At 65.5% G+C, this 19,282-nt stretch overlaps 4 protein-coding genes across 4 annotated transcripts; all 4 read left to right on the forward strand.

Annotated features, from left to right (window-relative positions):
* Positions 1-290: 290 nt before the first annotated feature.
* On the forward strand, positions 291-7,222 carry PA2G4 (proliferation-associated 2G4). Its single transcript, XM_061444160.1, has 13 exons — positions 291-450; positions 1,612-1,740; positions 2,793-2,898; positions 2,982-3,051; positions 3,272-3,364; positions 3,563-3,626; positions 4,005-4,083; positions 4,633-4,711; positions 4,809-4,942; positions 5,539-5,633; positions 5,807-5,934; positions 6,345-6,398; positions 7,139-7,222. Exons 1-13 carry the CDS (start codon positions 363-365, stop codon positions 7,202-7,204), a joined length of 1,185 nt encoding a protein of 394 aa, XP_061300144.1. The 5' UTR covers positions 291-362; the 3' UTR covers positions 7,205-7,222.
* A 990-nt stretch (positions 7,223-8,212) lies between these two features.
* On the forward strand, positions 8,213-9,815 carry LOC133264224 (uncharacterized). The gene is made up of 4 exons (XM_061444164.1): positions 8,213-8,531; positions 8,794-8,816; positions 8,973-9,152; positions 9,735-9,815. The coding sequence occupies exons 1-4, from the start codon at positions 8,213-8,215 to the stop codon at positions 9,813-9,815; spliced, it is 603 nt and encodes a 200-aa protein (XP_061300148.1).
* A 245-nt stretch (positions 9,816-10,060) lies between these two features.
* Positions 10,061-11,263, forward strand: ZC3H10 (zinc finger CCCH-type containing 10). The gene is given in 5 exon segments (XM_061444148.1): positions 10,061-10,116; positions 10,170-10,206; positions 10,208-10,447; positions 10,449-10,611; positions 10,614-11,263. Coding segments are annotated over 5 exon segments (1,140 nt in total). The 3' UTR covers positions 11,258-11,263.
* Positions 11,264-12,618: 1,355 nt separating this feature from the next.
* Positions 12,619-18,480, forward strand: ESYT1 (extended synaptotagmin 1; the record flags this gene model as incomplete). Its single annotated transcript, XM_061444165.1, is given in 15 exon segments — positions 12,619-12,756; positions 12,826-13,278; positions 13,407-13,448; positions 14,536-14,686; positions 14,839-14,896; positions 14,991-15,063; positions 15,140-15,229; positions 15,313-15,368; positions 15,449-15,539; positions 15,541-15,573; positions 16,605-16,781; positions 17,542-17,655; positions 17,756-17,773; positions 17,866-17,955; positions 18,388-18,480. Coding segments are annotated over 15 exon segments (1,677 nt in total), but the record flags the coding sequence as incomplete, so codon positions are not given.
* Positions 18,481-19,282: the final 802 nt, after the last annotated feature.

Raw genomic sequence — 19,282 nt, forward strand, 5'->3', positions numbered from 1 at the left:
AAGTGGCGCTGATGCTTTGGGGGGGGGGTAACGGGACCGCGGAGGCGCTCTTGAACTACATTACCCAGCATCCCCCGCGCTGGATCTCGCGAGAGCCGGCAATGCCCGGTGGGAGCCGTAGTCCCGGCGGCCGTGCCGCGGGGGCTGCCGGGAGTTGTAGTTCCCGCCGGGGGGAGGGCGGGGACTCGCGTTCCCAGCGTGCCCCGCGCGGAGCCCGCGCTCCTGCCCTGCCCGCGCGCTCCTCGCGCTCCCGGGGTCTCCTCAGCGGCGGCTCCGCTCCCGGCACCGGGGGGCACCGGGGAGGGAGGGAGGGAGGGAGGGAGGGGGGGGACGGACGGAGGGAGGCGGCCGCGGCCCCGGCCATGTCGGGCGAGGAGGAGGCGGCCGAGCTGACGATCGCCGAGGACCTGGTGGTGACCAAGTACAAGATGGGGGGGGACATCGCCAACCGTGAGTGCGGGACCGGGCCTAGGCCGCACCGGGACCGGGCCTTGTGGGGGGGGGGCACCGGGAAGCGGGGGCACGCGAGGAGGAGCGGGGCGGGCCTGGGCCGGGAGGCGAGGCCCGGCCCCCCCCTTCCCCGTCCTCCGTTAACCGGGAAGGGCTCGGTTGTACCGGAGACCCCTGGGACGGAGGTGGGGGGGGGGCTGAGGGGGGGCCCCGGTACCCGCAGGCCCCGCTCGGCCGCCGCTGCCCGCACGTGGCCTCCGCGCCCCACGTGCACCGGCGGCGGGAGGAGGAGCCCGGGGCGGGGGGGCCGGGGCTTTGTTCCGGGCTTGAAACACCCCCCCCCCATAGACCCCAATGGGGGGGGGGGGGCCACACGTGGGGCAGCCCCATAGAGCCCTATAGCCCCCATAGGCGTTGGTGGAGCCCCATGGGGCCCGTTCCGCCCCCCCCGCGGGGTGACAGCCGCCGGGACCGGTTGGGTGAGCTCCTCCCGGCGTGTCCCGCATGGATTCCTGCTGACTTGGCCGCTCCAGGCGCGCTTCCCAATGGGAACGGCTCCGGAGCAGCGCGTTCCCCCCTTCGGGAAGGGCTGAACCGGTTTGGAATGGGGAGGTGGGGGGGGGGGGGTGCTCGGGAAGGGAAACGTGGAATTGCGGTGGCTTTGGAATGCTTTGAGTCCCTATGGAGCGAGGCGCTGCCGGGTGTGAAGGGCTTGGAATGCCCCATGGAAGCGCCCGGTGCCGGCTGCTCCCTCCCAGCATTCCCAGATCCTCCCCATTGAAGGCATCTGAGATCCCGTCCATCCCAGGCTCCAGGTGGGAACTCCTGGCGCTGGATCCAACAGAGGCCGATGGGGAAGCGCCCTGGTGGAGCCGGGATTCCGGGATTTGGGAATGTTCTGGGAGCTGCAGAGAGGAGGAAGAGGAGAAGCGGCGGCTTTGGAAGCCTCCCGCCCCGCTCCCTTTGCTGTGCTGCATCCCAGCGCCGTGCCCGAACCCCGTCCTGCTGCAGCGCTGGCTTCTCCCATCGGGAATGCCGCCGCGCTTCGCTCGACGGCCCCAGCGCAGTCCAATGGGAATGGCGGCGGGATTCCGGAGGGCCCCCATTCCCAGTGGGAAGCCCGATCCCTGCTCCAGCCCCTCCGTCTCTCTTTGGCTCCAGGGGTCCTGCGGGCGGTGCTGGATGCGGCCAACGCGGGCGCCTCGGTGCTGGGCCTGTGCGAGAAGGGAGATTCCATGATCATGGAAGAGACTGGCAAGATCTTCAAGAAGGAAAAGGAGATGAAGAAAGGTGAGGCTTTCCCAACGGGACTTTGGCTTTCCCAACGGGACTTTGGCTTTCCCAACGGGACTTTGGCTTTCCCAACGGGACTTTGGCTTTCCCAACGGGACTTTGGCTTTCCCAACGGGACTTTGGCTTTTCCAATGGGACTTTGGCTTTCCCAACGGGACTTTGGCTTTCCCAACGGGACTTTGACTTTCCCAATGGGACTTTGGCTTTCCCAACGGGACTTTGGCTTTTCCAATGGGACTTTGGCTTTCCCAACGGGACTTTGGCTTTCCCAACGGGACTTTGGCTTTTCCAATGGGACTTTGGCTTTCCCAACGGGACTTTGGCTTTTCCAACGGGACTTTGGCTTTCCCAACGGGACTTTGGCTTTCCCAACGGGAATTATTTGGCTTTCCCAACGGAACTTTGGCTTTCCCAACGGGAATTTGGCTTTTCCAATGGGACTTTGGCTTTCTCAATGGGAATTTGGCTTTCCCAACGGGACTTTGGCTTTTCCAATAGGAATTTGGCTTTTCCAATAGGACTTTGGCTTTCCCAACGGGAATTTGGCTTTTCCAATGGGACTTTGGCTTTCTCAATGGGAATTTGGCTTTCCCAACGGGACTTTGGCTTTTCCAATAGGAATTTGGCTTTTCCAATAGGACTTTGGCTTTCCCAACAGGACTTTGGCTTTCCCAACGGGAATTATTTGGCTTTCCCAACGGGAATTATTTGGCTTTCCCAATGGGAATTATTTGGCTTTCCCAATGGGAATTTGCCTTTTCCAACGGGAATTTCAGGCTTGTTCCCTTCCGTCGGTGATGGCTGCTGTTGGGATGGGTTGAGAGCAGCAAAAGGGCTCACTGGGCTCCCCCAGTTGCTGTTCCCAACCCCAGTCAAGAGAAGGGAATGCCTTGGGAATGAGCAGCTTTGGATGCCGCATCCCTGGCAGTGCCAAGGCCAGCTTGGAGCTGAGCTGCTCCACTGGAAGCTCTCCCTGCCCACGGCAAGGGCTTGGAGCTGGGGCCCTTCCATGCGGCAGGAATTGATGGGAGCCCCCTTCCCGCCCGCAGGCATCGCCTTCCCCACCAGCGTCTCGGTCAATAACTGCGTCTGCCACTTCTCCCCCCTGAAGAGCGACCAGGATTACATCCTCAAGGACGGCGACCTGGTCAAAGTGTGAGTGCAGCTCCGGGCTTCCGGACGCGATTCCCGCTGGGAGTCGTCCCGGAGCTTCCTGACCCCCCCCGTTGGTGTTGCAGGGACCTGGGGGTGCACGTGGACGGCTTCATCGCCAACGTGGCGCACAGCTTCGTCATCGAGGCCTCCAAGGTGGGCAGGGGGGGCTGCTCCCATCCCTGCCTGCGGCATTCCCAGCCCGCACCCTTCCTGCCGCCGCTTCCTCTGCTCCCGTCCTTTGGGAGCAGCATCCCAGCTCCCAATCCCAATGGGAGCCGAGTCCCCCCGCCTTGGTCCTTGCGTTGAGGGATTCCAGCGTGCCGAATGCAGAAGGGAAGGCTCCTGAATCCCGCTCCCGTTCCCTATCCTGCAGGAAAAGCCCGTGTCCGGCCGGAAAGCCGATGTCATCAAAGCAGCCCATCTGTGCGCCGAGGCCGCGCTGCGCTTGGTGAAGCCTGGAAACCAGGTGAGCGCTGCCTCGGGAGCAGGGATGGAGCCCTGGGATGGGTTGGGAAGCAGCTTGGGGTCACGCCGTTCCGTGGGCAGGGATACCCTCCATAGGGTGTGAGTGGTACCCGGCACAGCCGGGGATGGAGCATCCCAACCGCCTCCCTTCATCCCATCCCATCCCATCCCAATGGCTTTTCCTGTGTCTTCTCTGCAGAACACACAAGTGACGGAGGCTTGGAACAAAATAGCCCACTCGTTTCACTGCACCCCCATCGAAGGTGAGATCCCATTCCCACCGGGAAGCACGTGGAGGCTGGGGGAGTCTCCCGTTGGGAATAGGACCAGCTCCTGGTCCAGGGGCTTCTTGCAGCCACAATGGCTCCATTCTGTGGGAGATTCCTTCCAATCCCATAAAATCCCCTCTTGGAACACCGGAGCATTCCAGTGGGTGGGATGGCTTTGGGGGGTGTGTGTGTGTGTCAGTGTTTCCTGCTTCTTGTGCTCTGGAGGAGATGGGGAGGCATCCGCGGACCCAAACCCTCCCTGGGCAATGGGTTCCCCTCCAATCCCATCGCATCCCGTTGGCATTCCCGGTGTGGGGCCTGTTCCTTACGGAAGCGGCTCCTGACGGGCGCTGCGGCCTCCTCTCGTGCCAGGGATGCTGTCCCACCAGCTGAAGCAGCACGTCATCGACGGCGAGAAAACCATCATCCAGAACCCCACAGACCAGCAAAAGTGAGCATCACGCAGGGAAAAAGGGGATGCACCTTGGATCCGGGGCTCTGGAATGCTCCTTCCTATCCCAGGAACCTCCTTCCTGCCCCTTGGAACGCTCCTGGTTCCTCTCCAGCTTCCTGGAAGCTGCCGGCCCCAAGGGATGCTCAGAGCCGGAGCCCTGGCACTGAACCCGTTGCGTGGGTCCGGGTGCCATCCATGGTGTTCCACAGCTCTGATCCCATGGGATGAGGGTGCACCGGAAGCTTTCCCTGCCGCGCTTGGGCAGGAGCAGCATTGGGCTCCTGTTCACCAGCAGCTTCTGGTCACTCAGCACCGTGGCAGGATGGGGGCACCGAGCCCTTTGTGCGCCTCTTTAACCAGGGATGGGTTGGGTTGGATCCGCTTCCAGCCATGGGATCCATGGACAGGGACGCTTCCCAACAGCCCAGGCTGCTCCAAGGCCGTTGGGTGATGCCCTGTGGCTGTGGAGGGGATTTTGGGGTGTTTTCCCCATCCTTTGGGTGTTTTCCCCCTCCCGTCCCTCCCATCCTGGTGTTTTCCATGCAGGAAGGACCACGAAAAGGCAGAATTTGAGGTCCATGAGGTTTATGCCGTCGACGTCCTCGTCAGCAGCGGGGAGGGGAAGGTGAGCGCGGCGCCGGGCGCCCCATCCCTGCCGTTCCCGCCGGGAATGCCGCGGCAATTCCCGGCCTGGGGAAGCATCAGCTGGGCCGTGTGCGCAGGCCAAGGACGCGGGGCAGAGGACGACCATCTACAAACGGGACCCAGCCAAGCAGTACGGCCTCAAGATGAAAACCTCCCGTGCCTTCTTCAGCGAGGTGGAGCGGCGCTTCGACACCATGCCCTTCACCCTCAGGTGCCTGCTGCTTCCCAAGGGGATTCCCAGGGAATTCCCGGTCCCTTCCTGCTCCCTCCTTGGTCCTTCCTTGGTCCCTTCCTGGTGCTTCCTGATCCCTCCCTGATCCCTTCCTGCTGCTTTCTTGGTCCCTCCTTGGTCCCTTCCTGGTGGTTCCTGATCCCTCCTTGGTCCCTTCCTGTTCCTTTCCTGGTGCCTCCCTGATCGCTTCCTGCTCCCTTCCTGATCCCTTCCTGGTCCTTCCCTGGTGCTTCCTGGTCCCAGCCTCATCCCTTCCTGGTCCTTCCTTGGTGCTTCCTGGTCCCTTCCTGGTCCTTCCTTGGTGCTTCCTGGTCCCTCCCTGGTCCTTTCCTGCTCCCTCCCTGATCCCTTCCTGGTCCCTTCCTGGGAACTGGGAATCGGTTCCCAGTGGAGCAGAGGGAGGGATGAGGCAATTCCAGGCCATGTTCTAAGGGACGGCCTCAACCACGCTCTCAATGGGCTCTGTTCCACCTTAAACCCCCTCTCTGGAGGCTTCCCTCTGAGGGAATGGGGGTCTCTGGGCTGGAATCCCGGGATGTGGCTTGGGAAGGGGCTGAGCTCCCTCTGCTTCCCAGGGCCTTTGAGGATGAGAAGAAAGCCAGGATGGGAGTGGTGGAATGCGCCAAGCACGAGCTGCTCCAGCCCTTCAACGTCCTCTATGAGAAGGAAGGTGAGCGCCGGCCGAGCCACATTCCAGCCCTCGGGATTCATCCTCATGGATCACTGCAGTGCTGACGCTGTGGTGGCGGAGCAGCGCCCTGGGGGGGGGCTCCTTGCTTCCAACGCGATGGGCTCGGTGTTGGGAATGTGGCTGCCGTCCCCATCCCAATCCCGCTCTCCCAGGGGAGTTTGTGGCGCAGTTCAAGTTCACGGTGCTCCTGATGCCCAACGGCCCCATGCGGATAACGGGAGGCCCCTTCGAGCCCGACCTCTACAGATCCACCTTCGAGGTGCAGGATGCGGAGCTCAAGGTGGGTGCCGAGTTCCCGGGAACGGAGCCATGGAATGGGGCTGGGAAGGAGCTTGGAGGCAGCCCCAGTCCCATAGGGATGCTGCCAGGGATGGAGCAGCCAAACCGGCTCCGTTCAGCCCAGCCCCGTGTCCCAGCGCCCTCCCGGATCCCACCTGGGCTCCCCCTGTTGCAGTTGGAATCCACCCCCCCTTGTCCTCTCCCTGCTCTCCAGCATCCCTGGAGCCCCCTTCGGACGCCGGGAGCGTTCCAGGCTGAACGTTCCCAATGGCTCCATAAGGAGCTGCTCCAGCCCCTGCTCATCCTCTTGCCCCTCCGGACTCACTCCAGAGGCTCCCCTGCTTCCAGCCGGGAATGGCAAAGGAAAAGCTTTCCCTTCCCGGCTCCTTTCATTCCCTTCCTTGTCTCCAGGCCCTTCTCCAGAGCTCCGCCAGCCGCAAGACCCAGAAGAAGAAGAAGAAGAAGGTAACGGGCGCGTGGGGCAGGATTCCCGCTTCCTGGAAGCGTGGAAGGGGGTGGGAAGGAGCTCCCAGCTCCGGCCATGGGCAGGGGCAGCTCCCGTTAGCCCGGGCTGCTCCAAGCCCTGTGGGTTCCCCATCCCTGTCCTGGGAAGGGCTTCCCATCTCTGTCCTTGTGGGAAGGGATTCCCCATCCCTATTATGGGAGTTCCCATCCTTACCATTATGGGGAGGGTTCCCCATCCCTCCCCTTATAGGAAGGGCTCCCTGTCCTTATCCTTATGGGATTCCCTATCCTTATGGGAGGGGATTCCCCCATCCTTACCCTTATGGGAAGCGTTCCCCATTCCTATCCTTACGGGAAGGGCTCCCCATCTCTATCCTTGTGGGAGTTCCCATCCTTACCATTATGGGAAGGGTTTCCCATCCCTATCCTTATGGGAGGGGATTCCCCATCCTTAGGGGAAGTGCTCCCCATCCCTATGGGAAGGGATTCCCCATCCTCCCCCTTATGGAAGGGGCTCCCCATCCCTACGGGAAGGGATTCCCCATCCTCCCCCTTATGGAAGGGGCTCCCCATCCCGATGGGAAGGGATTCCCCATCCTCACCCTTATGGAAGGGGCTCCCCATCCCTATGGGAAGGGATTCCCCATCCTCCCCCTTATGGAAGGGGCTCCCCATCCCTATGGGAAGGGATTCCCCATCCCTGTGGGAAGCGCTCCCCATCCGCGCCCTTCTCCCCGCAGGCCTCCAGGAACGCCGAGAACGCCACCACGGGCGAGGGAGCGGAGGAGCCGGAGCCGGGCGATTGAGCAGCTCCTGCCCCCCGGCGCCCCCCGGCCCCCCCGGCCCTGTTTGTCCCTTAGGAACCAAGGCACAAGCAGGGGGTGGGGGGGGGATCCCGGTGCTTCCCAGGGCAGGGATGCTCCGAGCCCGGCAAGCGTAATAAAAGCCCCTCTGCAGCCGCTCTGTGTCCCCTCATCCCATGGGATCTGCCCCATCCCGAAGGGAGGAATGGGGCGGGGGGGGGGGGGGTGCCCTTATCCCGCTCCAGACTTTGGGATCCAAGCCTTTGGAAGCCTCGGTTTTCCCCTATAAACACTGGTTTTGTACTCGGCTGTGGCGGGCTCCTTTGTAAGCACCGGCAAAGGGTTCCCGGCGGGATTTCCGTGCTTCCCATGGGAACGGGGGGGGTGGGGAGGAATTGCTCTTTTATAGCGTTTTTTTACAGAAAAACCTGGAAAAAAGAGAAAAAAAACCAGGGACAAAGCTGAATTCCGGCTCTGGTTATCCCGGTCTATTGGGGGGGGGGGGGGGGGGGCACACAGCATTCCCGGGCTCCGTGCGTCCGCTCCTCATCGCTGCGGATTCCATCCCAAATTCCAGACGTGCAAATCTGAACCAAAGTCAATAAAAGAGAATGAACGAGGCGCTTGGTGCGGGTTTTCCATGAGTTTCCCATGGGTTTTCCGTGAGTTTTCCATGGATTTCCCATGAGTTTTCCATGGTTTTTCCATGAAGTTTTCCCACGGGTTTTCCATGGATTTCCCATGAGTTTTCTGTGAGTTTTCCATGGATTTTCCATGAAGTTTTCCCACGGGTTTTCCATGGATTTCCCATGAGTTTTCCCGTGAGTTTTCTATGGTTTTCCAAGAGTTTTCCATGGATTCCCAATGAGCCTTCCGCAAGTTTTCCATGCGGTTTCCATGCCTGCTCCTGGGGATGGATGTAGGATTAACCCTGACCATAAGGGGGAAGGACCAATCCCCGTCATTCCCAACGGGAATGCTGGGCCCGCAGGAGCCGCTCCATGGGGCTCTATGGGGCTGGAGGGGGAGGATCTCACCCCCAGCGCTCCGCAAAATGGCGGCGGGAGGGAGGCGGACTACAACTTCCATGATGCCCCGGGGATGAGGACTACAACTCCCGTCGTGCCCCGCGCCACGGGGAGGGGGCGTGGCCGCGTTCCCCACCCTATAAATAGGCCCCATCGCGAAGCAAAGGCCTCTCAGCCGCTGCTGCCGCCATCTTGCGGGGTGCCCGTTGCCATCCGCCGCCATCCGCCGCCATCCGCCGGCCCCGCCGCCGCCCGCCCGCCGGGACTGAGGGCGGCGTCTCCGCCCCGCCATGAGGGCCAAGGTGAGCGGCGGGGGGCGGCCGATGGCGGCTCCGCCTGCCCCGGGGGGGGGGCGGGCTCCATCCCCGACCGGGCCCCGGCGGGAGCGGGGTGCAGAGATGGGCTGACAGCGGGGGAGGGGGGGTGCCGGTGCACCGGGAGCGCGTTACCGGTACACTGGGGATGTGGGGGGAAGAGGAGGGGTGTCCGGGCGGGTTTCCTGTCGCGATAGGGGTCACTGTCGCGATAGCGGTCACTAACGAGCGCCTCTCTCTGCTCCCGCAGTGGCGCAAGAAGCGCATGCGCAGGTACGTAGAGACCCCCCCCCCCCCCCCCCCCCCCGTTCCCCTCGTCCCGTGCCGGGGGTCCCCGGTCCCGGCCCTCCGGGGCACGGGGGAGGCCGCGGCCGCCGCTTCCCCCTCCCGGCTCGGTACCGGCGCTGAGGGCTCCCCCCCCCTCCCCAGGCTGAAGCGCAAGCGGAGGAAGATGAGGCAGAGATCCAAGTAACGGCCGCGAGCAGGGCCGGCCGGGGCCCCGGTGCGTTCGGGCCGCGCGGCTGCCGTTGTGCTGTGAATAAAGCTGGTGGTGACAGCGAGCGTGTGGTTCCTGCGGCGGGGAGCGGGGAGGGGGTGTTGGGACGTCCGGTAACGGGAGGGGGGCTTCCCTAATGGCAAAGGCAGCGAGGGGACTTACGGTAATGATGGAGGTAATGGGGGACCGACGTCCGGTAACGGGAGGGGGCTCCGGTAATGGGAAAGGCAGCGATGGGACTTACCACTATGGGTAATGGGGGCACGTCCGGTAACCGGGGAGGAGCTCCGGTAACGGGAGTGTTGAGACTTAACGATAACGGGGTAGCTCCGGTAACGGAGGCGGGGGTACGGTAACGGGGCGGGAGTGCTGGGACGTGCCTTAACCGGGGGCCGGGGTATCAGGTAACAGTGAAGGGAGTACGGTAACGGGACAGGGCTCCGGTAACGGCGGCAGGAGTGTTGGGACGTTCCTCAACGGGGGCGTTCCGGTAACAGGGAAGGAGGGAAGGGACTTAGGTAACGGCGGAGGTAATGGGGGGACGTCCGGTAACGGGGGGGGGGGCGTAGAGGAGGGCCGTAAGGGGGGGGGGGGGGGGGGGGGGGGGGGGGGGCAGTGAACGGGACTCACGGCACCGCTGGAGTCAGTGTGGGAACGTCCGGTAACGAGCGGGGACCGCCCGCGCTTACCGGCAGCGTCGCACGGCTCATGACGTCACTGCGCTCCGCCAATCCCCGCGCGTGTCGTCCTTCCGCACCGCCCCGGAAGCACCATAGAGCGCTTCCTGCCCGGCAGAGCGGCCGCAACCGGGCCGCTCATTGTTGGCGCTGGCGAGCCGCGGGCGGGTGAGGCCGGGACCGGGACGGGACGGGACGGGACGGGAGGGGGGGGGAGGCACAAAACCGGGAGGGGAGGGAGCGGGAGGGCGGGGGGTTGCGGTCGCTATGGAGGACGCGGCGGCGGGGGTACGGTGTCCGGGAGGGGACCCTCACCGCGCTCCCGTCCCTCCCGCAGCCCCGCGATGCCGGACCGGGACGGGTTCCCCTCGGCGGCAGCGGGGACGAAGCCGTCGGCGGTGTCGGAGGCGGGGGCCTCGGCGGCGGCGGCGGCGGCGGCGGCGGCGGGGGGAGCCCGGACGATGACATCTGCCGGGACTTCCTGCGCAACCGTCTGCAAGCGCGGCAAGCGGTGCCGGTTCCGGCACCCGGACATGAGCGAGGTCACGAACCTGGGCGTGCGCAAGAACGAGTTCATTTTCTGCCACGACTTCCAGAACAAGGAGTGCGTGCGGCTCAGCTGCCGCTTCATCCACGGCTCCAAGGAGGACGAGGACTCCTACAAGAAGACGGGCGAGCTCCCGCCGCGCCTGCGCCACAAAGTGGCCGCGGGGCTGGGCCTCTCCCCCGCCGGACCTCCCCAACAGCAAGGAGGAGGTGCCCATCTGCAGGGACTTCCTCAAGGGCGACTGCCAGCGCGGGGCCAAGTGCAAGTTCCAGCACCTGCAGCGCGACTTCGAGCCGGGCGCCCGCCGCTACGAGGCCTTCGAGGGGCTCTACGAGGCCGAGCACGAGCCTTGCTCAAGCGGCGCCGCGGCGACGGGCTCCACTTCGAAGCCTTCGACTTCGGCGGCGCCGGCGGCCCCACGGTGGAGCAGCGGCTGCTGGAGGAGGAGAACGCGCTGCTCCGCAAGCGGGTGGAGGAGCTCAAGAAGCAGGTGAGCAACCTGCTGGCCACCAACGAGGTGCTGCTGGAGCAGAACGCGCAGTTCCGCAACCAGGCCAAGGTGATGACGCTGAGCTCCAGCGCCGCCGCCGCCGCCACCGAGCAGACTCTGGCCCCCGCCGTGGGCACCGTGCCCAGCTTCAACCCGGGCATGGCGCAGACGCACACCACGCTCAGCAGCCAGGCCCTGCAGCCCCGCGCCGTGGCCCAACAGGAGCTGGTGGCTCCGGCTGGGGCGCAGGCGGCTCCGCCGGCCACGGCCGCGCCGCCCCCGCTCAACCCCGACATCGCGCCGCTCTCGGCCGCCCTGGCTCAAACCATCGCCCAGGGCATGGCCCCCCCCGTCTCCATGGCGCCCGTGGCCGTCTCGGTGGCGCCGGTGGCCGTGTCCATGGCGCAGCCCTTGGGGGGCATCACCATGAGCCACGCCACCACCCCCATGGTCACCTACCCCATCGCCTCGCAGAGCATGCGCATCACGGCCATGCCCCATTGACGCCCCCCCCCCGGGGGTGCTTTGGAACAGTCCGGGCCGGCACCGGGGGAAGGTGCAGGAGGCTCCTGGGACAGCACCGGGGCGGGGGGGGGGGGGGGGGAGCTTGGGGCTGTGTTTTAACCCCCCCCCCCCCACCAGGAGCCTTGTGTATGGACACTGCCGCCGGTGCCGGGGCCTGGTCCCGGTGCGGGGGGGGCCCCGAGGCCTGTAACGTTCGCAGCCATTAAATGAACCGAGAGTGACCGGAGAGCGGTCGGTACCGGGGCGTTCGGAGGGAGGGGGGAACCGGGCGGTGCTGCACGTGACCGGCCCGAGGGCACGCCCCCCCCGTAAGCTCCGCCCCACAGTGGGCTGGGCAGCCAATGGGCGCTGTCCACTGCGGAGCACTGGGCGTGGTTCAACCAATGGGCTCAGGGCGGGCGCGGTCCGTTGAGGGCCGCGGGGCCAATAGGCTTGGGACGTGGCGCAGCCAATGGGCGCCATCCGGTGTGCGGCAAGGAGCCAATGGGAGCAAGCTGTGGTGCACCCAATGAGCGCAAAGCGTTGTTGTCCTGTGCTGGGAGCTAAGCCAATCGTCACCGGGGGTGGGGGCCGCAGCCAATGGGCGTCATCCGGCACGGAGCATGTGCCCAATAGCCGCGGGACGCGCCGCAGCCAATGGGCGCCATCCGGTGCATAGCAAGGAGCCAATGGGAGCAGGCTGTGGTGCAGCCAATGAGCGCAGGCGGCGCTGTCCTGTGCCGGGAGCGGAGCCAATCGTCACCGGGCGTGGCGCAGCCAATGGGTGCCATCTGGTGCGGGGCGAAGGAGCCAATGGGAGCAGGCTGTGGTGGAGCCAATGGGGGCCATCCAGTGCGTGCCAAGGAGCCAATGGGAGCAGGCTGTGGTTCGGGCCAATGGGCGCCATCCGGTGCGGGGCGATGGAGCCAATGGGAGCAAGTTGTGGTGGAGCCAATGGGCGCCATCCGGTGCGGGGCGAAGGAGCCAATGGGAGCAGGCTGTGGTGGAGCCAATGGGCGCCATCCGTTGCGGGGCGATGGAGCCAATGGGAGCAAGTTGTGGTGGAGCCACTGGGCGCCATCCGGTGCGGGGGGAAGGAGCCAATGGGAGCAGGCTGCGGTGGAGCCAATGAACGCAAGGCGGCCCCGTCCTATGCCGGGAGCGGAGCCAATCGTCACCGGGCGTGGTGCAGCCAATGGGCGCCATCCAGTGCGGGGCGAAGGAGCCAATGGGAGCAGGCTGTGATGCAGCCAATGGGAGCAGGCTGTGGTGGAGCCAATGGGCGCCATCCGTTGCGGGGCGATGGAGCCAATGGGAGCAAGTTGTGGTTGAGCTAGTGGGAGCAGGCTGTGGTTCAGCCAATGGGCGCCATCCGGTGCGGGCAAAGGAGCCAATGGGAGCAGGCTGCGGTGGAGCCAATGAACGCAAGGCGGCCCCGTCCTATGCCGGGAGCGGAGCCAATCGTCACCGGGCGTGGCGCAGCCAATGGGCGCCATCCGGTGCGGGGCGAAGGAGCCAATGGGAGCAGGCTGTGATGCAGCCAATAAACGCAAGGCGGCGCCGTCCAGTGCCGGGACCGGAGCCAATCCCCACCGGGCGTGGCGCGAGCCAATGGGCGCCGTCCGTTTCGGCGCGCGTGCCCAATAGCCGCGGGGCGCGCCGCAGCCAATGGGCGCCGTCCGCCTCGGGGCACGGGGCCAATCGGCGCTGCCGCGGGGCGCGCCGCAGCCAATGGGCGGAGCGGGGGCGCCGCGATGGAGGCGCGGGGCGCGGGGCGGGCGGCGCTGGGCGCGCTGGGCCGGCGGCTGCTGTGGGCGCTGCCCGCGTACGCCGCGGGGCTGCTGGGGGTCGGCGCGGCCGCGCTGCTGCTCGCGCTCGCGCTCTACGCGGGCTGGAGGCGGCGGCGGCGCGCCCGGGAGCGCGGGATGCGCGCGGCCGCGCGCCTGCACCGGGACGAGGAGGCCGCGGTCCGCGCCGCCGCCAAGGGGCTCGGGATCAGCAACGGGGAGCTCCCGGCCTGGGTGAGCGCCGGGGCCGCGCACGGGGGGGGGGAGCGGTGGTGTCAGGGGCGCGGCCCCCCCCCCCCCCCCCGTCCTTCCCGGTACCGGAAGCAGCGGCCCCGGGGTGACCCCGCTGCCCGTGCCCCCAGGTCAGCTTCCCGGACGTGGAGAGGGCGGAATGGCTGAACAAGGTGAGGCCGCGGCCTGCGCATCGCTTCCTGCTTCCGTTCCTGCACCCATCCCTGCACCCATCCCTGCACCCATCCCTGCACCCATCCCTGCACCCATCCCTGCACCATCCCTGTATCCATCCCTGTATCCATCCCTGCACCCATCCCTGTATCCATCCCTGTATCCATCCCTGTATCCATCCCTGAATCCCTGCATCCATCCCTGCATCCATCCTGCACCCATCCCTGTACCCAACCCTGCATCCATCCCTGCATCCATCCCTGTATCCATCCCTGAATCCCTGCATCCATCCGGTATCCATCCCTGTATCCATCCCTGTACCCATCCCTGAATCCCTGCATCCATTCCTGCATCCATCCCTGTATCCATCCCTGTATCCATCCTGCATCCATCCTGTATCCATCCCTGTATCCATCCCTGCATCCATCCCTGTACCCATCCCTGAATCCCTGCATCCATCCCTGCATCCATCCCTGTATCCATCCTGTATCCATCCCTGCATCCATCCTGAATCCCTGCATCCATCCCTGCATCCATCCCTGCACCCATCCTGTATCCATCCCTGTATCCATCCCTGAATCCATCCTGAATCCCTGCATCCATCCCTGCATCCATCCCTGTATCCATCCCTGAATCCCTGCATCCATCCCTGCATCCATCCCTGAATCCCTGCATCCATCCCTGTATCCATCCCTGTATCCATCCTTGCATTCATCCCTGCATCCATCCCTGCATCCATCCCTGTATCCCTGTATCCATCCCTGTATCCCTACGTCCATCCCGGTATCCATCCCTGTATCCATCCCTGTATCTCTCCCTGTATCCCTGCATCCATCCCTGTATCCATCCCTGTATCCATCCCTGCATCCATCCCTGCATCCATCCCTGTATCCATATCCCTGCATCCCTGTATCCTGTATCCATCCCTGTATCCTGTATCCATCCCTGTACCCATATCCCTGTATCCCTGTACCTGTATCCCTGTACCCGTATCCCTGTATCCCTGTACCCGTATCCCTGTATCCCTGTACCTGTATCCCTTTATCCCTGTATCCCTTTATCCCTGTATCCCCCCGTGCTCCGCAGGTGCTGGCGCAGGCCTGGCCGTTCTTCGGGCAGTTCATGGAGAAGCTGCTGCTGGCGCAGGTGGCTCCGGCCATCAGGGCCTCCAGCCCCCACCTGCAGAGCTTCACCTTCACCAGGGTGGACATGGGCGAGAAGGTGGGGAACCCCCGGACCCCCCCGAGTACCCCATGGATCCCCCCCATGGACCCCCCGTATGGATACCCCATGGACACCCCATGGACCCTGCCCGGACCCCCCCCAATGGGCACCCCATGGACCCCCCATCCCCTTCTCACCCCCTGCCCCACAGCCCTCCGTGTCCTGGGGTCTGCGCTCATCCCGGTGCCCATAGGAAGCAAATCCTCTTGGATCTCAACATCAGGTGAGCGTCCCCCCGCTATGGGGGGTGGAAGGGGGGGTCCGGATACCCCATGGTCCGTCCCCCCATGGCCCCCCCCCACCTCCCTCCCTCCCAGCTACGTGGGGGACATCTGCATCGACGTGGAGGTGAAGAAGTTCTTCTGCAAGGCGGGGGTCAAGGGGATGCAGGTGAGGGGGGGGGACACAGGATGGGGTCACAGCCATGGTGGGGGGGAGCCCCTCTTACCCCCCGCCCCCCCCCCAGCTCCATGGGACGCTGCGGATCATCCTGGAGCCGCTCCTTGGGGATGTGCCCATCGTGGGGGCTCTTTCCATGTTCTTCATCCGGCGCCCGGTGAGTGCCCCCCCCCTTAAAACAGGCTCCAAATGGGGTCTGCACCCCCCCCCCCCTTTAACCCGTGTGTGTCCCCCCCCCAGACCTTGGACATCAACTGGACGGGGATGACGAACCTGCTCGACATCCCTGGCCTCAGGTGAGCCCCCCCCCTTGCACTGGGATGGTTTGGTCCATCTGTGCCCCCCCCCCAGCTGTGACCATGCCCCCCCCTCCCAGCTCGCTGTCGGACTCGGTGCTCATGGACACCATCGCCTCCTACCTGGTGCTGCCCAACCGGCTCCTGGTGCCGCTGGTGCCCGACCTGCCTGGAGGCGGCCGAGCTGCGGAACCCGCTGCCGAGGGTGAGGGCCCGACCCAGCCCCGGATCCCTGCACCCATCCCTGCACCCACCCTGCATCCATCCCTGCACCCACCCCTGCACCCATCCTGTACCCATCCCTGCACCCACCCCTGCACCCATCCCTGCACCCACCCCTGCACCCATCCCTGCACCCACCCCTGCATCCATCCCTGCATCCATCCCTGCACCCGTCCCTGCATCCATCCCTGCACCCACCCCTGCACCCATCCCTGTACCCATCCCCTGCACCCACCCCTGCACCCATCCCTGCACCCACCCTGCACCCATCCTGCACCCATCCCTGCATCCATCCCTGTACCCATCCCTGCACCATCCCTGTACCCATCCCTGCACCCCCCCCTGCACCCATCCCTGTACCCATCCCTGCATCCATCCCTGCATCCATCCCTGCACCCATCCCTGTACCCATCCCTGCACCCACCCCTGCACCCATCCCTGCACCCATCCCTGCATCCATCCCTGCATCCATCCCTGCACCCATCCCTGTACCCAACCCTGCATCCATCCCTGTACCCGTCCCTGCATCCATCCCTGCATCCATCCCTGCATCCATCCCTGCACCCATCCCTGTACCCATCCCTCCCGTTTCCCTCCCTCCCTCCCCGTTTCCCTCCATCCCATTCCCGTTTCCCTCCATCCCATTCCCGTTTCCCTCCCTCCCTCCCCGTTTCCCTCCATCCCTCCCCGTTCCCCTCCATCCCTCCCCGGTTTCCCTCCATCCCTCCCCGTTTCCCTCCATCCCATTCCCGTTTCCCTCCATCCCATTCCCGTTTCCCTCCATCCCATTCCCGTTTCCCTCCATCCCTCCCCGTTTCCCTCCATCCCTCCCGGTTTCCCTCCCATCCCTCCCCGTTTCCCTCCATCCCATTCCCGTTTCCCTCCATCCTCCCGTTTCCCTCCATCCCATTCCCGTTTCCCTCCATCCCATTCCCGTTTCCCTCCATCCCTCCCCGCCCGCCCCTCCCGGTCGCGGTCCCGGTGCTCCGGTGCCGTTGACGCCGCTGCCCGCAGGGGGCGCTGCGCGTTCACCTCCGGTGCGCGCGGGGGCTGCGCTCCAAGGACCGGTTCCTGGGGGGGCTCCTGGAGGCGCGCTCGGACCCCTACGCGGAGCTGCGCGTGGGCACGCAGGGGGCGCGCAGCCGCGTGGTGCGGAGCAGCCTGGACCCGGACTGGGACGAGCTCCACGAGGTCAGAGCCCACATGGACCCACAGACCCATGGCCCCATAGACCCATAGACCCACAGACCCATAGACACCATAGCCCCATAGCCCACATGGACCCACAGACCCACGGCCCCATAGCCCCCATAGACCCATAGACACCATAGCCCCATAGACCCATAGACACCATAGCCCCATAGCCCACATGGACCCACAGACCCATGGCCCCATAGCCCCCATAGACCCATAGACACCATAGCCCCATAGCCCACATGGACCCACAGACCCACAGACCCCATAGCCCCATAGCCCCATAGCCCACACGGACCCATAGACCCATGGCCCCATAGCCCCCATGGCCCCATAGCCCCCATGGCCCCATAGCCCACACGGACCCATAGTCCCCATGGCCCCATAGACCCACAGACCCATAGCCCCATAGCCCCCCATGGCCCCATAGACCCACAGACCCATGGCCCCATGGCCCCATGGCCCCAGAGCCCACATAACCCCAGAGCCCCAATAGCCCTCATATCCCACATAGCCTCACAGCCCCCATTGCCCCACAGCCCTCATAGCCCCCATAGCCCTCATATCCCTCATAGCCTCACAGCCCCCATTGCCCCATAGGCCCTTATAGCCCCCATATCCCACATAGCCCCCATAGCCCCACCGTCATGGGCATGGTTATGGGTGCCCAGAGACCCCCATTGATGCTGGGGGACCCCCCCTCCTCACCCCACTGATTCCCCCCCCCCCCCCGCCGTGCATGGGGGGTGCCCCCCAGTTCGTGGTGCACGAGGTGCCGGGGCAGGAGCTGGAGGTGGAGCTCTTTGACAAGGACCCGGACCAGGACGACCTCTTGGGCAGGTACCAATGGGGCGGGGGGGGGGTGTGGGGGGTGGGGGGTGTCTGCATTCCCCCCCCAGCCCCACATCTTACACCTCCCTCCCCCCATAACCCCCATAGGCTGAAGCTGGACCTGGAGGGATGTGATGAAGCGCCGGGTGGTGGAGGATGTGGGTCCGGGATGGGGGGCGCTGGGGTGGGGTGGGGGGGGCGCTGTGGGGCAGCCCCATTGCTGACCCCCCCCCCTCCCCCCGCCCCACAGTGGTTCCCGCTGCAGGAGGGGGGGCAGGGCCGGCTCCACCTGCGCCTGGAGTGGCTCCGCCCCCTGGCGGATGCGTCCAAATTGGAGGAGGTGGGGGGCAGGGGCAATAATGGGGGTCAGTGGGGGGAGGGGCAATAATGGGGGTCAGTGGGGGGAGGGGCAATAATGGGGGTCAATGGGGGAGGGGCAATAATGGGGTCAATGGGGGGAGGGGCAATAATGGGGGTCAATGGGGGAGGGGCAATAATGGGGTCAATGGGGGAGGGGCAATAATGGGGTCAATGGGGGGAGGGGCAATAATGGGGGTCAATGGGGGAGGGGCAATAATGGGGTCAATGGGGGAGGGGCAATAATGGGGTCAATGGGGGGAGGGGCAATAATGGGGTCAATGGGGGGAGGGGCAATAATGGGGTCAATGGGGGGAGGGGCAATAATGGGGTCAATGGGGGGAGGGGCAATAATGGGGTCAATGGGGGGAGGGGCAATAATGGGGTCAATGGGGGGGTCCCACATCTCTGACAGGTTCTGGAGAGGAACCGAACGATCCAGGGCAAACCCGACCCCCCCTCGGCCGCCATCCTCATGGTGTACCTGGAGCGGGCAGAGGAGCTGCCGGTGGGGGGGGGGAAGGGATGGGGGGGGGGAAGTGAGGGGGGCAGGGATTGGGGGGGCAGGGATTTGGGGGGAAGGGGGGCAGGGATGTGGGGGTGGGGCAGTGTTGGGGGGGGCAGGGATGTGGGGGTGGGGGGTCAGGGATGTGGGGGTTGGGGGCAGGGATGTGGGGGTTGGGGGCAGGGATGTGGGGGTGAGGGGCAGGGATGTGGGGGTGGGGCAGGGATGTGGGGGTGAGGGGCAGGGATGTGGGGGTGGGGAGCAGGGATGTGGGGGTGAGGGGCAGGGATGTGGGGGTGGGGCAGGGATGTGGGGGTGAGGGGCAGGGATGTGGGGGTGGGGAGCAGGGATGTGGGGGTGAGGGGCAGGGATGTGGGGGTGGGGAGCAGGGATGTGGGGGTGAGGGGCAGGGATGTGGGGGTGAGGGGCAGGGATGTGGGGGTGAGGGGCAGGGATGTGGGGGTGGGGGAGCAGGGATGTGGGGGTGAGGGGCAGGGATGTGGGGGTGGGGCAGGGATGTGGGGGTGAGGGGCAGGGATGTGGGGGTGGGGAGCAGGGATGTGGGGGTGAGGGGCAGGGATGTGGGGGTGAGGGGCAGGGATGTGGGGGTGAGGGGCAGGGATGTGGGGGTGAGGGGCAGGGATGTGGGGGGGGGCAGGGATGTGGGGGTGAGGGGCAGGGATGTGGGGGTTGGGGAGCAGGGATGTGGGGGTGAGGGGCAGGGATGTGGGGGTGGGGCAGGGATGTGGGGGTGGGGGGCAGGGATGTGGGGGTGGGGGGCAGGGATGCCGCCCCCCCTCCCCCA

The sequence above is a fragment of the Pezoporus flaviventris genome, unplaced genomic scaffold, assembly GCF_033815535.1.
Source record: "Pezoporus flaviventris isolate CSIRO_AGI_PZ_B2104156 unplaced genomic scaffold, CSIRO_AGI_Pfla_v1 ptg000717l, whole genome shotgun sequence".
Classification (NCBI taxonomy): Eukaryota; Metazoa; Chordata; class Aves; order Psittaciformes; family Psittacidae; genus Pezoporus; species Pezoporus flaviventris.